This window comes from Nothobranchius furzeri, chromosome 11 (genome assembly GCF_043380555.1).
Source record: "Nothobranchius furzeri strain GRZ-AD chromosome 11, NfurGRZ-RIMD1, whole genome shotgun sequence".
NCBI lineage: Eukaryota > Metazoa > Chordata > Actinopteri > Cyprinodontiformes > Nothobranchiidae > Nothobranchius > Nothobranchius furzeri.
Window position 1 is genome coordinate 58,978,130 of NC_091751.1, and position 20,372 is coordinate 58,998,501.

A 20,372-nucleotide genomic window follows, 5' to 3' on the forward strand; every position below is an offset into this window, starting at 1 on the left:
TCTAAAATGTAACATCCTGTGAGCCATGGGCCTCTCAAAGGCCCAATCGCCTCCAATTGTTCACCTCCTCATCAAAAATGACAGAAAGTCGGGCAGCTGTTTACTCTTTTTAATGGAAGTGTGCTGATAGAGCTACTGTGCAGGCATTATTTAAAGAGACTTTACGGAGTTTTGAATTTTTATGCTCGCGATTGCCCCCTCAGGCCGAAAGCGTAACGGCAGCTTCAATAGTAGGCTCGTGCACGAGGCGGGCATGCTGTATGTGCACACTCCTTAACGAAAATAACAGCTGAGGCAGTCAACTCCGTGTGTGTGTGTGTGTGTGTGTGTGTGTGTGTGTGTGTGGCCCGGAGGACAGAGGACAGGAGAACGCGCAGCTAATTAATTAAATAATTTGGTTCTGTACCTTTCTCTTCAGCACAGCCGACAAATGAAAGTTGAATCCACATCTTTTTTTTATCTGTGAATTCAATGCTGTTCGGCGAGTCTCAAATAAAAATGTGGGCATCTTACTGTAAAAAAATATACCAATAATGTAAAAAAGAAACTCTAAATAAGCTACGTTCACATCCAGAATCGAACCCGGTTCTTCTGCACGAAAGTCCAACGTCTTACCAGGCGAGCTAACGCGCCAGTGACATCACTTGTATCTGTACCATTTAAGAACGGTTCAGAGGGCGATGCCTGAGCGTGAACGCGCATGAAGCAGCCTGCTTGACACGAGCATCTCTCTTTTTCTGTGATTTTACAGAAAAACAGGCAATCACAGTAAAAATGCCAGGGCTCATTCTACAGGACCAGGGCATTGCAGGAGAATGTATGAAGAAGAAATTTATTATTTCTATACATGTTTTGGCTGTCAAACTTCCATAATGCCCCTTTAAACGTGTTAGAGGATGATGTAGAACAGTAATGGAAGAAAAATGGTCTTTGTCTCTTTGGAATCCTCTGTGGGAAGAGATTGCTGCTTCTATAGCCAAGAAATCTAGACCAACCGTAGCAGTAGCCACTGTTCAGGTCAATCTTCCATTGGACCAAATAGTGTCTTGCCAGTCACAGTCTTGTACGTTTGTTGGGCGGGCTTAACGCTAGAGCTGTGATGACAAAAACTACAAAGATGGTGGCAGCTCAGAAACAGCACTTATTGGAAAGTTTGATCAACTTTGGACGATTTAGACTTTGAGCTTTTCTCTCAGACATGAGACCATGTATGGTAGTCTGCCCTGTTGACTGATTTCTGTGGCGATGATTATGTTGCGTTGTTTGTTACTCTGACTGGTCTTAGCGCTGTCCAACTGTGGGAGACAGTTTTAAAGGAGAAACTGCCCCACAACTGGGTTGTTTCAATGGCTCGTGGCCAGACTATGTTTATGTATTTAGCAGACGCTTTTGTCCAAAGCGACTTACAAGTGATAATCGGCATATTGCCCTTGAGGCTAACAACAACAATAACAACAACAACTTGACATCAGTCATGGAGAGGAGGGAACAAGGAGTGGACAGTAGAGAGGGGGGACGGGTGCAGGGAGGGTGCTAGTTAAGAAGATGCTCTCTGAAGAGCAGGGTCTTCAGGAGTTTCTTGAAAATTGAAAAGGAAGCCCCTGTTCTGGTAGTGCTTGGAAGGTCATTCCACATTTGTGGAACGATGCATGAGAAGAGTCTGGATTGTCCTGAGCGTGGTGTAGGCACTGCTAGCCGACGATCCTGTGATGACCGGAGCGGCCGGGCCGAGACGTAAGCCTTTGCAAGAGGATTCAGGTAGATGGGAGCAGTACCATCTCGGACTTTGTATGCTAGTGTTAGCAATTTGAATTTGATGCGTGCTGCTAGCGGTAGCCAAGTCAGACTAGACTAGACATTTACACATATAGGATGGCTTGCCAGGTTAGTGGACTTTCAGATTTTTACATTTGTAAATTAGATTGTAGCTCTGACATGCTGCTTGTTGGCAATGAGTGCATCAATATCCACTTCTTGTGGTTAGTGTTTGATTCACAAGGGTCAAAATGATACCAAGCAGGTAGGGGGACAGTTATATTTCCTACAGATTAGTCATATTTTAATGACTGGTAAACGGATTTACACCAAACCGGGTAAACAATTAGACTTTTTGTCTCAAGTGCTGAATCGTAGATGGAAATTTGGCTGACAGGATGGCAAACGTACTGACTGCCTTTGACAGGCAGCTTACAGGGTGGCTGGCTGGGTGAGTGTTTGTTTTCTTGCTGAATGACCGAGACCTTGTGGGACGTGAGGAATTTCTGAGCTGGCATGATGCCAAGAGAGTGAGACAGAGTGAAGGAGTGAAGAGAGTAAGTGGAAAATGGAGCAGAGGATAGGAGGAAGGCGGGGAGTTTTACTTGGCTGGAGCCAAAGGAGGCAGAGAGAAGGGGATTTTTGCTCCCCTTCTCTTTTGGGGGCTAGAGGGCGCATGGCAAACCACACACACTGCTTGCTGGAAAGCCACGCTGAGGAGAAGGAGAGGAAGCAGAGAACAAAGACTGAAAAAGAGAAGAAGAGGACAGAAGAAAAGACTATAGGGGTTTAAGGAGGAAGGAAAATGTTTCAGCAAGTCTCACCTCGTTGTTGATATCAAAGACTCCCTCCTGGATCTTCTCATAGATCTCCTTGGCTGTGTTGATGAAAGCCTGAAACAGAGACAGACATTTCTGTGTTGACTCCAATAAATGAGTCTGTTATGCTTTCAGAAAGTTGTTGACAGCTGCTTTCACAAAGTTGTTCCACATGATCCAGTGGTCATTTCAATAACTAAAGAGGTATAGTCAGGAACCTCAAAACTCACCGTCAGGCTCTCACAACTCCACATTTCATCACATTTCACAATAAGGACAGAAAGTACAGATTGTTGTTTTAAATACTTCACATAGGTGTGTCAACTACCTGTAAAACATGCAAACATTAGCCTCGAAACAACAAAGCATTCACATTTCACGTACGAGGGATAGAAAAGCAACCTGTGTGTGTGTGCATGTGTATTACCCTGGCACTCCGACCAAGAATCTTACAGAAGACCACAAAATGATCATGGAACGTGAACAGAAATGGCAAGTGAGATATCTGAATCCAAACTGATTATGAGAAAAATAAAATAACATCCTCAGAATGTGCTCAAATTTAATTCAAGTGATTACATTGCAGCCTTGTTGTAAAAATATCCAAAGAAAATATTGTGCAAGAATGTAAAACCGAGAAAGTTCAATGAAGACAATCTTTTTAAAGTAAATTTAGATAGGTTTTTAAACTTTAAACTAGCGCTTTAAAGGGGAACCAGGTAGTTTTGGCTTGCTTTTAGCACCCCTTAATGTCTTGCTTTTAGCACCCCTTAATGTCCGTTTATAGAATCGAAAGCAAAACTTATCTCCTCGTTGTGCCATTGTCTTTTTAACACCTTAATCTAACCGCTAAAATATCTCCCCGGCCTTCTTTGGTGTCTACAGGAGTGATTCATCACTAAATTAAACAAATCAGCTGTGTTCAAGATCTAAAATTCAAGAAACGTGCTGGAAGCAGAACATGGCAGAACTCCTTCAGGCTTGTAGAGATAAAATATCAATGTTACATTTTTTACAGACAAATCAAGAGCAAATGGAGGCAGCCAACAAGTCGTGTTGCTGTTAGCCAATCAGAACAGAGATGTTCAAATACCAGGAAATTAGCCTGCCATATTCTGCTCCCTTCTACTCTGGCTCACTTCTACTTCCTGAAATAAGAGCCTGAGATCGTTTTCTCTTCAGAAATTGACCCATGTGGCATTCATTTATACTAGAGACCACTACAAATGTGTTGAAAAAAAAACAAGTGAACTTGGTCGTTAAAAAGAGGTGTTGAGATCTAGACATGTTTACTTTAGTTCAAACAGACATGTAAAAACAGCTAGGCTGATAAATTCCTTTTAGTTTATTTCATCTAATTTTGTTGAGACAAGTTCTGGAACCTTTTATGGGTCAGCACAAGCTCAACGAGGTCTTGCCTTTTGTCTGTTTTTGGTTATAAAACAGACAAACTAAACCAGAACTCCAGATAAAAGCTATTCAGCTAGAGCTCATTCATTAAAGGTCTGCATCATCTGCCATACGTTTAGCCACATGATAGCATAGCTCGCACATATTTCAAGCAAATCTAAAATAATTGTTCTTTTTTGCATTCCTTTACAGAAGTGAATCCACTTGCCTCGCCCACAAACAATGCTCACAGTCTGGCAAGGCTGTTTCTCCTAGGATTACAGTTTTCAAAGAATCCAAAAGATTAACAAGGAACTCACTTGAAGTGGTTTATGCTCTAAAATGTTTAGTTGTTGAGTATCTAAGAACCTAACACTATTAAATCTATAATAGTTAAGGTGATAATACTGTGGCGTTTGACCGAAGAGGAACATCTGGGATAAACTAGAATCAGGAACAAACTCATAGGGAAAAATGAGCTTCCTTATCCCAAAAAGTGTTCAGAAACTGAAACTATGTCCTGAACTTCAATCTGACACCCTGTCAAAAATAGACGAGCCCAAGGGTGCTCTCTAGTGCACCGTCCCGTTCACTCCTGTCCTCCTTCCAGTGTTCTACACATCAGTGCACCCCCACTCCTTCACATCTTCCTTTCAAGCGGAATGAAATGTACTGAGAAACAGCAAGTGAGGGAGAACTGAAACCAGGTGGGAGAAGACAGAAAATTTATTTAAAGTGAAGAGGACACAAAATATGAGAGAAATAAAAAATAAGCAGATGTGAACAGCGCTTTAGCATCTTGAAGGATTTAAGACAAGATGAGGCGATGAAAACATGCTCACAGCATCTCTTGGTCTATCTCTAAAGACCCTCCCATCAACCCCAGTGTCCACCCACAGACCCTGACGACAAACCTAGCACCCTGATTGGCTGCTGGATGTCGCTGAGGGAAGGTGGGGTGGGGTTATGAATATGTATGAACTTTAACTGGTTGATATACTGCTGGAAGAAAGATGGGATGATGGGGGAAGGAGAAATGAACAGAAGAGGACAGGAAGACATAAATGAGGAGAGGGTGGAAAACATGTTGGGAGGAAGGGGGAGGGAGGAAAAAGAGATGACGAGTGGGAAGGGGGAGGCAAACGAGGAAAGGTAAAGAGCAAATGATGGACGTCAAGGGATGAGGAGGGATGGAGTGAGAAGAGCTGAAGGGAAGGGAGGAGGGAGGAGAGGAGTGGTATCAGGAGGATTCAGAGGACACTAATGAGACAAATTAATCATACCACACACACACACACACACACACACACACACACACACACACACACACACACACACACACACACACACACACACACACACACACACACACACACACACCTCCCCCCTCATCTTAACCCCAAAGAGAGCTCTGCTTGACGGTAGTGTGGATGTGTTTGTACGATATAGGCTGGCCAAGAGGAGGTTTGGAAAAGGGAAGGAAAAAAAATCAATGTAAAACACACACACACACACACACACACACACACACACACACACACACACACACACACACACACACACACACACACACACACACACACACACACACACACACACACACACACACACACACACACACACACACACACACACACACACACGCCCTCTGGGTGGCGTGCTGTGCGATGTAGGATGGGATTATTTATGTGATTGGATAAGTGAGAGAGGGGTCCCAGAGGACCGCGCTGTGCATTCATTGCAACAACACCAGGGGTGTGTCTGTGTGTGTGTGGAGGGGGTGGAGTCAGGCATTCAGCACGTTAACTCTGGTTCATGGTGCTAATGTGAAGCTGGCAAGGTTAGGCTCCATCACTGTCACGCAGGAGCAACACCTCCACGTGGAGCTTTACTACAAGTCCGGAGGAAATATTTTGGCATTATTCAAACTGCGAGTGTTACGTATGCAATAAAAGGACCATCAATATGGCCACCCTACAGCTAAATGTGTTCACTTACTGTTCACTACAACCTTTTAATGGATATTCACCACTTACATCATTAATTATTACAGAAGATTTTACAAAATTAGGTTTGGATATGAGAATTTTCCGGCCTGATTCCGACACGGACTCTGAATGCAGATAGTCAGGTCCATAAATATTGGGACATCGACACAATGCTAACATTTTTGACTCTATACACCACCACAATGGACATCAAATTAAAAGAACAAGATGTGCTTTAACTGCAGACGGTCAGCTTTCATTTGAGGGTATTTACATCCAAATCAGGTGAACGGTGTAGGAATTACAACAGTTTTCATATGTGCCTCCCACTTGTTAAGGGACCAAAAGTAATGGGACAATTGGCTTCTCATCTGTTCCATGGCCAGGTGTGCGTTATTCCCTCATTATCCCAATTACAATGAGCAGATAAAAGGTCCAGAGTTCATTTCAAGTGTGCTATTTGCATTTGGAATCTGTTGCTGTCAACTGTCAAGATGAGATCCAAAGAGCTGTCACTCAGTGCGTTTACATGCAGCCAGTAACCCTTTTAAAACCCGAATATTCACAATAACCCGGTTCCGCAAGTCCTTGCTAACACCGCCAAAAACCCGGATATGCTCATAACCGGGTTTTTAAAAACCCGGTTACTACACCTGGGGTAACCCTTTTCTAACCCGAATGTTTGGTCGTGTAAACGCACATCGGGATATCCCCATCAAAGCGTGTGTCCTGCGCATGCTCTGTTCGCAAGGAATCTTGGTCTTTTGAGTAGCGAGACGTCTTGTATGCGCCAGAACTCTGGAAGTAAACAACAAGTTGGGAGCAAAATGGCGAGTCGCGGCACAGCACCACACTTTTGGAGTGACGAAGAAACTAAAGCACAAACGCGGTCGCTATCTCTTCCGACCTGAGAAACATGTTGTTGTTTTCACGGATACCGGAACGAGAGAACCGGAAATGACGCATTTTGCGTCTGGACGTAGTCCATACGTCTTGACGCTACCCCAACGTCCGCATTTAAATCGGGTTATGCAAGTTAGGGGTAACTCTTTCTATTTATGCTTGTAAACGGGTTATTCTGATCAACTCAGAAACCCGAATACCGACCTTAACCCGATCATAACCCGGATATTGGCTGCATGTAAACGTAGTCACTATCAGTGAAGCAAGCCATCATCAGGCTGAAAAACAAAAGAAACCTATCAGAGAGATAGCAAAAACATTAGGAGTGGCCAAAACAACAGTTTGGAACATTCTCAAAAAGAAGGAATGCACCGGTGAGCTCAGCAACACCAAAAGACCCGGAAGACCACGGAAAACAACTGTGGTGGATGACCGAAGAATCCTTTCCCTGGTGAAGAAAACACCCTTCACAACAGTTGGTCAGATCAAGAACACTCTCCAGGAGGTAGGTGTATCTGTGTCAAAGTCATCAAGAGAAGACTCCACCAGTGTGAATACAGAGGGTTCACCACAAGATGTAAACCATTGGTGAGCCCCAAAAACAGGAAGGCCAGATTAAAGTTTGCTAAACAACATCTAAAAAAGCCTTCACAGTTCTGGAACAACATCCTATGGACAGATGAAACCAAGACCAACTTGTACCAGAGTGATGGGAAGAGAAGAGTATGGAGATGGAAAGGACCTGCTCATGATCCTAAGCATACCACCTCATCAGTGAAGCATGGTGCTGGAAGTGTCATGGCGTGGGCATGTATGGCTGCCAGTGGAACTGGTTCTCTTGTATTTATTGATGATGTGACTGCTGACAAAAGCAGCACGATGAATTCTGAAGTGTTTCGGGCAATATTATCTGCTCATTTTCAGCCAAATGCCTCAGAATTCATTGGACGGCGCTTCACAGTGCAGATGGACAATGACCCAAAGCATACTGCAAAAGCAACTAAAGACTTTTAAGTGGACTGTTTTGCAATGGCCAAGTCAACCACCTGACCTGAATCCGACTGAGCGTGCATTTCACTTGCTGAAGACAAAACTGAAGGGAAAATGCTCCAGGAACAAGCGGGAACTGAAGACTGTTGCAGTAGAGGCCTGGCAGAGCATCACCAGGGATGAAACCCAACATCTGGTGATGTCTATGTGTTCCAGACTTCAGGCTGTAATTGACTGCAAAGGATTTGCAAGCAAGTATTGAAATGTATAAGTCTGATTTATGGTTCTTATTCTGTCCCATTACTTTTGGTCCCTTAACAAGTGGGAGGCACATATGTTGTAATTCCTACACCGTTCACCTGATTCGGATGTAAATACCCTCAAATAAAAACTGACAGTCTGCAATTAAAGCACATTTTGTTCGTTTCATTTGATATCCACTGTGGAGGTGTATAGAGCCAAAAATGTTAGCATTGTGTCGATGTCCCAATATTTATGGACCTGACTGTAAAACAACAGGAATAATATGTTGAGCAACAGAGGCACAACAAGAATGGTCACTTTTATCATTCAGTAGAAAAGGTTTCCATCCAGATGGTTAAAGAAATCTTTGGGGATTTCAGAGATGCTTCTCCCTGTGACCTGATGCATGTTTATGCATGAGAGCAAGGGGAGAGGGGGGGAGGACCCAGGGCCAAAGTCACGCGTGCAGCTTAGCATGGATCCAAATGCCAACGCCGGTATTCAAGCATGCTCAGAATGACAACAGCACGATGTGGATTTGCACTTTAAAGCTCTCAGATTGTTGGGATTCACTGAAATAAACACAGATCTAATCAAGCTATTATGACTTCCTGTACTTTATAAATGAATCAAACATTTTTCTAAACAATAAAAATCTAAATATGAATCTAACCTTAAACCTTTTGAGTCAAAGAAGTCTTTCTATGCTGGCTGTGTGTTTGAGACAACTAGAGCTCTAACTTCAGCTACAGATGTCCACAAGCAGCACCAACAACTGTGCAGGAGCAGATAATGGTCAGAGATTTATCTGTCAGGGGGAAAATTAGCTGCTGACCTGCAAGGAGAAGCATTTGTTTTACACAGACAGGTGGTGTTTACAGCAGCTTGTAACTCCGTTTCAGGTAAATTGATAACCTTAATTGAATCATTAAAGCAGGAGTCATCATATCCTATTAGGTGTGTGTGTGTCATTACCTCCTCTACATTAGAGGCAGTCTTGGCTGAGGTCTCCATAAATATGAGGCCATGTTCTCTGGCAAAAGCTTCACCTTCCTCTTTCTTCACCTCTCTCCTGGACTCCAGGTCACTGAGACACAAACACGATCAGCTGGTCGTCAGTAAAAATGTAGCTATACAACTCAAAAGGTCAGACCGCGCAATCCGCTTTAACAACCACATGAATTAGGAATACTCACATTTGACCAAATTGGTCAAAATACCCATTATCTCAGCTGGTTGGCATCACCATGCAAATGTAAGGTTGAACGTACCCTGTTAACTCATTGTTCCAACACTAAAGTGTTATCTAAAAGTCAGTAACTTGATGCAATTTGCTAGGCTTACTTGGTGGGACATAAAACCGACAGTAGACTTAGCAGGAGGACAAGGCCTGTAACACTATATGTATGGTGTTACAGGCCCATTTGCTGGGTTCCTTATATAGGAAACGTTTTACTGATTGGCTTAATTAACTGATCTGTATTGGAATGTTTACTGTGTGAAGTGCCTTGAGATGACTCGTCGTGATTTAGCGATATATAAATAAATTTGAATTGAAAATTATCCAGCAGAAGGGTAGCGTGACCGAGCAGCTGCATCCATACCACAGGTGCAGAAGTGAAATAACCACATTTAAATAAGCTCGGAGTGTGTGTGTGTGTGTGTGTGTGTACTACAGCACAGGCTGGTGTGCTTCTGTAACCTCAGGAACAACAAGCCACGTGAAGCAAAAAGCAGAACTAAAGTTATCTGAATTTCATAAAATACCTGAATCACATTAACGTTGAACATTTTATTTGTGAAACGGATTGTTGTGTAAATGTAAGACCAGTAACAGTCTTGACCACCGGTAATGGCTGCCACACACTGCTGATGGTCCAACCTTATGTAGGCCAGGATGTACCCAACGCATTACCTCTTGTTGCCAATGAGCATGATGACCATATTGGAGTTGGAATGTTGGCGCGCGTCCTCTAACCAGGTCGTCAAGTGGTTGAAGGTGTCCCTTCTGTTAAAGCAAGCACAGATTTCTGGTTTCAGTCGGACTTCGCTCTGAAACTGGACACATTACAGATCAACCATCTGCTGTTGTACACGAACCAACATTTTACTTTCTCTTGAAAATCTCATGGTGTTGTCTGCAACAATTTAAAGTTACAAAACCATTTTCTTCTTCAGCAGATCTACAGAGTCCCTGCAAACCTTATGAACCAGTAATAATGGTGCCAGTCTTGCCAAACACCAGGTCATCTGGTTTGACTCGTGCTTTCAGATAAGGAGCTCTGGATGTTTGCAGGCTAAACACGACCCAGCTGAGAAGTAGTAACTAGTTCAGACACGTCTGTAACAACAGCTGCACTGAAAGAGCTGAATGCTGTAACAGATCTGAGATAGAGGATTCTAGTAGATGGATGTTAAAAAAAAAACTGGTATGTGCTTGCTTTGCCATGCAAACGGTTTTATTCCCCCAAACGGATCAGAAGTTTTCGAAAAAACATTTCAAACATCAAATTTACAGTAAAAATTCGCTCTTTTAATTTCTTCCTAAAAATAAAACATAGAATAGACGGTTGCCTGGATTCTATGTCAGCTGATTTCCAAGTTACCACAATGTTCCTAAATGCAACCTCCATACTTGGCTGGGTTACCTTGTGATGTCATAAACTAGCAGAGCTCCGGCCGCTCCTCTGTAGTAAGACCTGGTGATGGACCGGAATGACTCCTGGCCAGCCTGGGGACACACATCAATAAATTAAAAGAAACTGAAACATAAATAAATAAAATGTTCACAAAATGCAGATGATGTGTTTTCATAACCCTCCACTTTCATCCAGCCATATAGGTCAAAAAGCAGTCCTGATTCTAAAGGAGTCCTGCTCCGGGTTTTCTGTCTCTGGGGAGAGGACAGAGCGGAGTCTGTAACTGGATACAATAGCCTTCTCTCTTCTACTCTCCATCCATCCATTACATAGTCCTTACTTTCTCTCTGCTAGTGTGCATCACCTCCCAGTTTCTCAATTTATGCTAAACAAAGAAGGTCAAATTAGCTGCAGTGTTGCAGTATGCAGATTAGACATGTAGCATTTGTGTCATCCTTGACAGTCCATCCAGCTCACCGGGTCACCTTGTACTTTCACTTCCCCTCTCCATTATTATCCCCTCATTGTCTCACCTTTCCTTTGTCTTCCCTCCATCCCTCATCGTTTCATTCTATCCCTCTCTCTGATTCTCCCCTCCTTCCATCACAGCTTTCACCATCCAGCATTCTTACTGCCCCCTCCCCAACCCAAGGTCTATTCATCCTCTGTCTCTGTCCAGTGTACATTAACAATGTTGTCTCTGTGTTCATCCAGGCCAGAGCTGAAAACAAAACGGCACTATCCTAGCAGCTGCAAGTCCTGCACTGCTCTGACCTCATCTGAAAAACCAGACAGTCACACAGACACACAAGCAGGAACACAGCAAGTCAATGAATCATTCAGCAAGTCAGAGACACAGCCAGCTAGTTTGTCGCCCAGAAAACCAGCCTGGAGGCTATCAAACACATCGATTTGGAGGACTAGTTAGCCACCTAGAGAACTGCCCAGCTAGGTCAGTCAGCTATAAACCAACCCAGAAAACCAGTTAGTGAACCAAACACCAAGTCAGCTGGTCACTGAACAGCCAGTCAGTAACACAGACAGCAGTCAACCAGCCTGAAGTGCTATTAGTGAATAAATGATAAATAAGGGTGAAAGAAAGGGAATGCTGTGTCTGTCAGCCATCTGGCCAACAGACTTGTGTGCAGACAACCCCCCCCCCCCCCCCACACACACACACACACTTATTTGTATGGCGAGTGCAGCCCACACAACAATCCAAATGGCTTCTCTCTTGGTTGCCGTTTGGTGATGGTGTCTGCATAAGTCCCATAATGACATCAGTCTGCCGGGTTTTGGTTCGACTATAATTATTCCACACCTGGACAACCAGGTGAACTAAAACACCTATTTGGTGGGACATAAGACCGACAGCAGACTGAGCAGGAGGAAAAGGCCTGTAACACTATATGTATGGTGTTACAGGCCCATTTCTCCTGCTGCTCCTCCTCAGAAAAATAGAGCTCTAACTCCACCTGCTGGTCAGTTTCTTAACTGCATGCACACACTCATTTTGAAACTGAAATGTCAATGACTGAAACACACAATTGCATGTAAATAATATCCATCCATCCATCTTCATCCGCTTATCCGGAGTCGGGTCGCGGGGGCAGTAGCCTAAGGCGAGAGGCCCAGACTTCCCTCTCCCCAGCCACTTGGGCCAGCTCCTCCGGGGAGCTTCTACAACAGGAAGGATATTAATAGTTTGCAACATAAAAACCCACATGAAACGATCTGAACCATCCCTTTAATGTCCTCTTCAAAGTTAACAATGATCCCATTCATAGCGGCTCAGTCCCTTCAGTTAAATAACAAAAACATAAAACGTATCACATTCCAGCAGGACCTCTTCAGTGTGGTGCCAATGTGTGCCTTTGAAATGGGTTTAAGACCAAAAATGTACAAAAGCAAACAAGTATTGTGCTATTTTACACCATCTAGAGCAACGATAGGCCCAATATATGATCAAATATGACCGTTGGCACTATTGAGATGTCATTCCTTATGAAATACAAGTCATTTTCCTTAGCCATTCCATCAGTCCGGATATAAGACATTTGGATTTGATGAAACCCCGCCCGCACCCATGTGAATTCCACCATAGTACACAGCTGCAGAACTGCAGACCGCAGATTAATGCTTGCAGCAGATTCACATCAACATGTGGGGAAAAAAACACTGGCATTCCTGTTTCAGGAACTAGAAGTGAGCCAGATCAGAGTTGAGTGGGCAGGATGGCAGTTTTACTCCCTGATATCGAGACATTTAGCCTCTGATAGGCTAAGAGCAACGCAACTCTACCACTGACTCAGTTCACTCTGCAAAGTTGATGATTTATCTTCACAAATAACACAAGCCTGAAGGATGTCTGCCATGCTGTGGAGTTGCTAATGCTAACAGTTAGCTTTTAATAGCCAAGTCATGCTCTGCTCTCTCCTGGATGCTAAATCAACAACAGTTAAACTCGTTACAAAGATATTATCACCCTATGTGTATTTTACACAACAATGTGAGCATCTGGGATGAGTTTTTTTTTATTTGCTGCAACAAAAATGTAAATATCTAAAGAATTATTTACCGTATCCCAGATTTGCAATTTGATCTGTTTGCCGTCTATAGTGATCATCCTTGCGCCAAACTCCACACCTAGAAAACAACCACAGAAGATTAAAATGAAATACAATTAGATAATGCATTTTCAAAAGAAGCTGGTGTTTATTAATGAATCTTAAAAAAATCCTGCTTTTTAAAAGGTTTACTCATTGTTACTAGCTGGAACCTCAGTGACAAATGTGTGTTTTATATGGACAGACAGAAGAACCACAAATAGAAGAAAGTCTAAAAAGAGGTTACTAAACTAAAACTCATATTTATTCACTGCACAGTGATGAAGTGGAAATGAGCCGTTTAATGAAACATGAGCCAATGTGCCCAGGCCCTCGGCTGAACAGTACTAGAGGGTGTGGTGCTCCTGATGCTGCAACCATACAAAACATTTACAGCACATCCATCTGCTGTACAGATCAGAAACAAGGTAACGTGACAGAGGAGTTGCGACTTCAACCCTTGACCCACATGTTTGTGTGGGCAGGTTTAACACTTCATTTGAAGGTGCAGTTTGTAAGAATGACATCCTGAGGTCAAATTAGGATTCTGCAGCCCACTTTTCTAGGCAAAAAGTTAAGAATCTCACTGCCGTTCCTGAGTTTCATTGCTGTTACCAGTTACAGATCAGCAGTAGAAGATTCTAGATGACAAATGTAGAAGAGTCATACATTTTTATATCTTGAGTGTTTTAAGGTAGGGAGCACTCACTACTCTTTTTACGGTAATATTTCTGCAGCATTACATGATGTGTGGTTGCTTGTCATCCTGCTGTTAGCTTGCCATTAAAGTTCTGAACGATTCTAATTCACTAATAGCATTGTTAGCTCAACGCTAGCCTCTAGTCTGCTTGACCCGGCAGAGTAAAATAAAAAGATGCTGTGGCTTCTTAGGGGTAAAAGAAATAACTTCTGGGTCACTTCTTTTTACTGGCTTCATTTCTTTAAAGAACTCTGCAGTTTTTGCCTGCCAGTATCAATTCCTGGAAGGGGAAAAACTTCAGATTGAAGCTTAATGATGTTCACCCCCCCCCCCCCCACAAAATAAATAAATAAATAAATAAATAAATAAATAATGCAGGCGATTGTATTCGGCAAATATTAAGCATGATCGGGCAATCTGAAACTCATATATCTGATTGTTTTTAGGCTTGTGAATGCACCACTGCAAAGCGGCAATGAACATTTACAAACAAGTTTGCCAGTCTGAACTCACCAGAGCTTAGTACCAATTCATCATAGCAATAACAGATGTTGCATGTGAAAGTTTTCACTTTCAGAACCCTAACCCAACAAATAGATTCTGACGCCTGTTACAGCCGGAAAGAAAAGAAAATTAATCCTCAAATACGAAATCGGTGCAGCTCTGATTAAAATATTCAGTAATGTTGTAATTAAAATTTTACTGAAACCTTTAGTTTATAAAAAAATTACATTAAACTATGACATTTAAAAGCAGGCATAACTCAAATGACTATTGATGATGAGGGAGAGTGTGGTCAGCAGTTCTTACCGATGGTGAGATCGTGAACTGGCTGAAACCTCTTGTCTGTGAACTGTAGTAATAGACATGATTTCCCCACACCTGGAAAACATTAAAGAAAATTAAAATGACTTTATAGATACAACTGGAAACCTGAACTGAACTGATTCAGAACCAAAAAGACAAGTAAAGAAATTGAACTCTGCATCTAAACGGCGCAGAGACACTTAGCTGTTTGTAGGTGACAATGATCAGCAGGGAGTCACATATGCACAACAGGAATTATTGTCACATAAATACGACACATACATTTTTAATATTAGAGCATTAGAGTCAGCATCCAGTTCAAATGAGCCCAGCAGGAAACTTACACTTGTTTTCCAGCCCAGCTTTGGTTAGCCAACTGTTAGCGTGCTAAATGACCAGCTGGCTATTTCAAGTGTGATGTCACAACTTTTTTTTCCCACAAGGGCACTAATGAATCTGCTCGTGACTAACACTACTCCGATCACAACTCATTCTGAATGCTGCAGTCTGCCACTGATACAACACAACGGATTAATGCCTTTAATATGCTATTGTCTGGACGTTTAGCTAACACGGCTCAAAACAAAAACAGGACAGTGGATTATAGAGTTGATGACAGAGCTAGGAACATTTTGATGAAAACACAAGTGATCAATAGTTGCTGAAAAAGAGAAACATCCTGTGTCAGATCGTTAGCAGACATCAGATAAGGAGTTATTGCCCTCGTTTATGAAACACTGAGATGAGTTTTCACAGAAGCTGAAATCAAAGTGTTGTTTTTGATAAAATAATACCAAACATGTCTGAACACTCATCATATTTCTTACACTTAAAGGACGGCTTTACATCTCTTAGGTATTTTTCAACATTTTGTTAGATTTTCACACATGTAGCAGGAAAGTTTACATATAAACAAACAACCCCGAAATGAGTAACCTGTAGTCATTCATGCAAAGATAGAACAATAAACATCACCCAAAATGTTTAAACTAGAATAAATAACATCCAGCAGCAGTAATTAAATCCATCAACCAGCCTCAAGACAGAATGTCTCATGGTCTGTTTAAGACAACAATCTTACAAAATCTATTTAAAAAAAAATGCTGATTATAAATTTAATATTTTGTTTTGATAACTTGATGCACGACACAAACTCAAAAGCAAAGGCTAGTGATTATATCGGAGGAAAAGGTATCTAATAGAAGACGAGGATGGTGTGAAGGAGAAGGCGGTGACGCAGAGGGACACGGCGCTCCTCCAGTTTCCAAGGATCCCTACTGCCAGGCAGTGGCGTTGCTAGGCAGGGGCCATGTGATGCTAATTATAAGGGATGGAGGGATCAACAGGAGGGAAGCAAAATAAAGGTGAACATCACCAGTTCATCACACTTATATATGCTGTCAGCGGGCACCTGCGTACTCCTCTCACAACAAGGCTCAAAAACACACTATGTGTACGTTGGTGGAACTCGTTATTCTGCTCCTAATTAGTTGAATTAGCCACAATACTTAAAAGACCACTTCAGCATCGCTCAGCAGCGCATTCCTGGCCAAAAGTTAACAACATGGTGCCTGAGCGATGGAGTATGGGCAAACTCTTTACCCCGGGCTATAATCAAAGCCTGTTAGGCTTTCATCGTGGGTACAATTATCGTTCTAATTAAATGGAGAACTAGGTAATGTTTCCATAAAAGCTCTTTCCTCCAGTTCCAGCTGAGGTAATAACGTCTCATCATACTTTACCATGCAGAGTTAATTCTGACTTTGCTCAGTGCTGAGTGGATGGGAAACAAAGAGGGTGCGTGTCGACTGGATCAGCGACAGGCTGGTAAACGGGTTGGTTTTCATCCTGGATATGTTCAGGAGAACGTGGTGAGTGATTGTTCAGCTAAAGGCGTGCTTCATGTGAAAAGGTAGGTGAGTATGAGGGTGTGACTGTGTAGAGCACACAGAAGGCAAAAGGTACGGAAGGCTTCAAATGTCCAGAATCCTGCTTCCTAGAAGCCACACACACACACACAAAATGCACCATTTCAGGACCGTTTAAGTCACTCAGTTTGAGTGACATCAGCATGACTCGACAGATGGAGGAATCGCTACCTGCTTCTGACTCCAGCAACATTAGTGAGCTGATGAAGGGAACCCTTGGAGGAAAACTTGGATCTCAGATCATTCAGGCTATTGAACATCTCAGAAATAAACCTTTAAAATCTAAGTGGAGCTCTTCATTACACAAGGACACGATTAATGTGATTTTCCAGTTTCTCAAAGATGACTAACTGTTGTCATGGCAACCAGTACTAGACTGAAGTCCACAAAAGTTGGCTTAGCAAACTTAAGGCTAATAACAGAGTGCCTACTTATAATAATCGTCAGATGAGTATGGTTTTGATCATTTTTAGTGTTCATGTGAGCCTTATAAGGAAGTGTATTGCCGATGAGTGCGGGGAAAAGAATATGGGAGCAGTTTCTCGTAATAACACGTTTAATATCCCGTAATAATGAGATTGCGCTAAAGGGTGAAACACCAACATCTCGTGGTTGCTTGGATTTCATCTAGAAGAAAAAAGGGAGGGAAGATAGAGTCAGAGAGAGCTTCTTTATGCTTTCTTAAGAAGCGTCGTTATAATGGACGGGTGCCTTTCCACCGGCCTCGAAGCAGCGCGACCCAGAAGCGTAGGGCCACATTGCTTATGTTTTAGTCTAATTTTTACACTATATGCTTCTTGTCTAACTATGCAGGTCTGATCGGGTCAGACAGGAAGTCAAACATAAAAGTAGTGTAAAGCATCTGGAAACTTTGAAAATAAAATTCATGTGCCAATTTCCAGTTGTGTAAGTAGTAAAAATGTACCTAATTTCATGTGAAACACTCAGTAGCCGAGGTAAACAGAACAGAAAATAAACCAGAGACCTTTTTGGATACATGACACCATCTTTCTCCTAGTTTGCCATCAAGTGAACTTCTAAAATCATGCGAGGTTTTCAAATTCTCCTGTTATTACGTGACCTTGCAGGACCAGCTGTGGGGAACGCTTTTGCCCTGTTTCGAGCCTGAAACACTCCTGGTTGGAAGCTCGCGAGTACACAGTGTGTATTATGTTACATGACGATTACGCGTCCAGTGGAATGGCTGGATTAAAAAACTTTTGGGAATGAAAAGCTGTCCGTCTGTTGCGTTGGCAACAGGGGTGTCCATAGCTGAGCCGACAGAAAAGAGAGCTAGCAAGTTTAATATGCCAATTGAATTAAGCATCGTTGTTGAGCGGTTTTCCCCCGTTGTTGTGGAACTGCTGTTGATGTACTTGCTAAAATTTACACATCACGAATTGGTATAATGGCCCCGTTCATTTGGTGTGCAAGGCCAAAATACAGTCACCATTTTACCATTATGTCCTATCTCGTTAATAAATAATATTAGACACGTTATGAGAAAGTTTCTCATTAAAACAAAATTTATATCACATTATGACAGAAACTGTCATTATTACGAGGAACTGCTCCTCTATTTTTTTCCTCGCACTGACGACAATATGCTTAGCTTAATGAGTGGGGGAGTAGAGGGAGGTGGTGTACCATGGGGAATACAGTCGGTAAAGACGGCTCTCCCTTGCCCTGTCTCCAACATGCCTCCATCTAAAAGGCTAGGTTATCCAGCGTTATCTCAGTGGTTATGTTGCTATAGGCTTAAGCCTAATTCATACTTCTTCGTCAGCTCCACGAGGGAGAGACGGGCACGCACAGACGCACGGTCGGAGACAATTTGCCCTCATACTTCTTCGTCTCCTGGGGAGTGTTGCAAAGCAATTCCCCACCAGGACAACAGAGGGCGTAGCGCTGTTCTGTGGTATCCTGTCATGTATCCGATCCAAGACAGCATGTTTATGTTGTGTTTTTTGCATTTTAGTTACTTTTCAACATGGACAGAATTGTCTCTCATTCTCCTCCACCTCTTCATGTGCTCGCCCCACGTTTCCCATAATTTCCGTCCACCTCTTCAAGTGCTCGCCCCACGTTTCCCATAATTTCCATCCACGAATAAAACGCTTGCTGTGCATCTTTTCACTCCTCCAGTCGCGGGGGAACAACACGTTCATATTTTTAGAATTTTTCCTGCGAGGTATTCTTCAATCTGCCCCGTGTCTGCCTCTAGATATCCTTGGCTCTTTATGTTTTTGAGGGCACAATGGTGGTGCAGTAGACGACAGCAGCGTCCTGACCAATCACAAGCTTGTGTTCTCCGTCTCGACAGATGGATGTTTAGAAAAGAATCAAAGTCACTAAATATATTTTGAAAATTGATCAAATCAAGTGTATTACAGAATTATAAAAATCTAAATTCAGACAGTGTCTGATTAGGTCTGTAAATTAGAAGAATAAAGTAAGATGAATTAGTGTTTTATTTTGTTTTGTTGTTTCTTGAGAATTGTATGGAAGTATTATTAAAACGCCTGGTTTGTAAACAGGGGCAGATAATATAAGATTTCTTCCTTCTGCCCCTTTTCATTCACATTGTTTGGTGTGGGTTAGGGTTTTATGTTTTGTTTGTTTTTATATTACACTTTGAATGGGAAAAAAATAAATTAAAAAGAGAGAGAGCTCGATTTTGTCCGTCCTTGCGTGCCTGCTGGAGAGCCCTCACAAGGACGAATAATGGCGTTGCTTGCGTCCGACCGTCCCAACGCAGAAGGAGAAGTAAAAATTAGGCTTTAGACTGCTGGAAGACACACTGACCACTTTCCACACTCGACTACTTTCTTCTACAATTTCTCCATTAACTGCATTATTTTCTGCTATTTCAACTATTAACTTAATTTTTTTCTCTAAGTGTTTTTCTCCCTAGAAGAAGCTACAATGGTGTTCTGCTGAGCTGTGGTAGCCTCATGGAGGCGGCGATCAGCTAGCACACTCCTGCTAACCCCTTAAACATTCTCCCTCTCCTGATAAGAACATTTTACTTTCTTTGACATTGAATGTGCTACTACTAGTTTACCCGTTTAATTATAGATTCACTAGGATAAATACAATAAAGTTTATCTCTCGCCAAATAGAATATTTACTAAGAAATCACAATGTAACCATAGAAACACTACTTGTTATATGTTGTGTGTGTGTGTGTGTGTGTGTGTGTGTGTGTTCTTGACAATACTACATACTGGGGACAATTTTGACCATTTTCCCTACAATGTGAGGACATTTTTCAAAGTGAGGACATTTTTTGGTCCTCACTTTATTTAGAAGCTTACCAGAAGCTTACTATACCAGTTAAGATCTGGTGTGAACTGTGAATTAAGTTTTAGTTAAGGTTAAGGTTAGGAATAGATCAGCATTAGTTATGGTTAGGGTATGGGTTAGGCATTGTGAAATCCCAAAAATAAATGGAAGTCAATGGAGGGTCCTCACTATGATAGAAAGACAGACAGACGTGTGTGTGTGTGTGTGTGTGTGTGTGTGTGTGTGTGTGTGTGTGTGTGTGTGTGTGTGTGTGTGTGTGTCTGCTCAATCTTTTCGATCCCGTGAGTCATGGTGGATCCT

The 20,372-nt window shown here is 42.3% G+C and overlaps 1 protein-coding gene across 1 annotated transcript in view; it reads right to left on the bottom strand.

Annotated features, from left to right (window-relative positions):
* The window catches only part of rab2a (RAB2A, member RAS oncogene family), a 31,643-nt gene that overhangs the window by 2,423 nt on the left and 8,848 nt on the right, over positions 1-20,372 (bottom strand). The window contains exons 2-7 of the mRNA XM_015957271.3: positions 14,842-14,913; positions 13,304-13,371; positions 10,735-10,817; positions 10,002-10,094; positions 9,062-9,173; positions 2,580-2,648 (exon numbers count right to left, since the gene is read on the bottom strand). Coding sequence (XP_015812757.1) covers positions 2,580-2,648; positions 9,062-9,173; positions 10,002-10,094; positions 10,735-10,817; positions 13,304-13,371; positions 14,842-14,913 — 497 coding nt within the window. The remainder of the gene's footprint in view (positions 1-2,579; positions 2,649-9,061; positions 9,174-10,001; positions 10,095-10,734; positions 10,818-13,303; positions 13,372-14,841; positions 14,914-20,372) is intronic.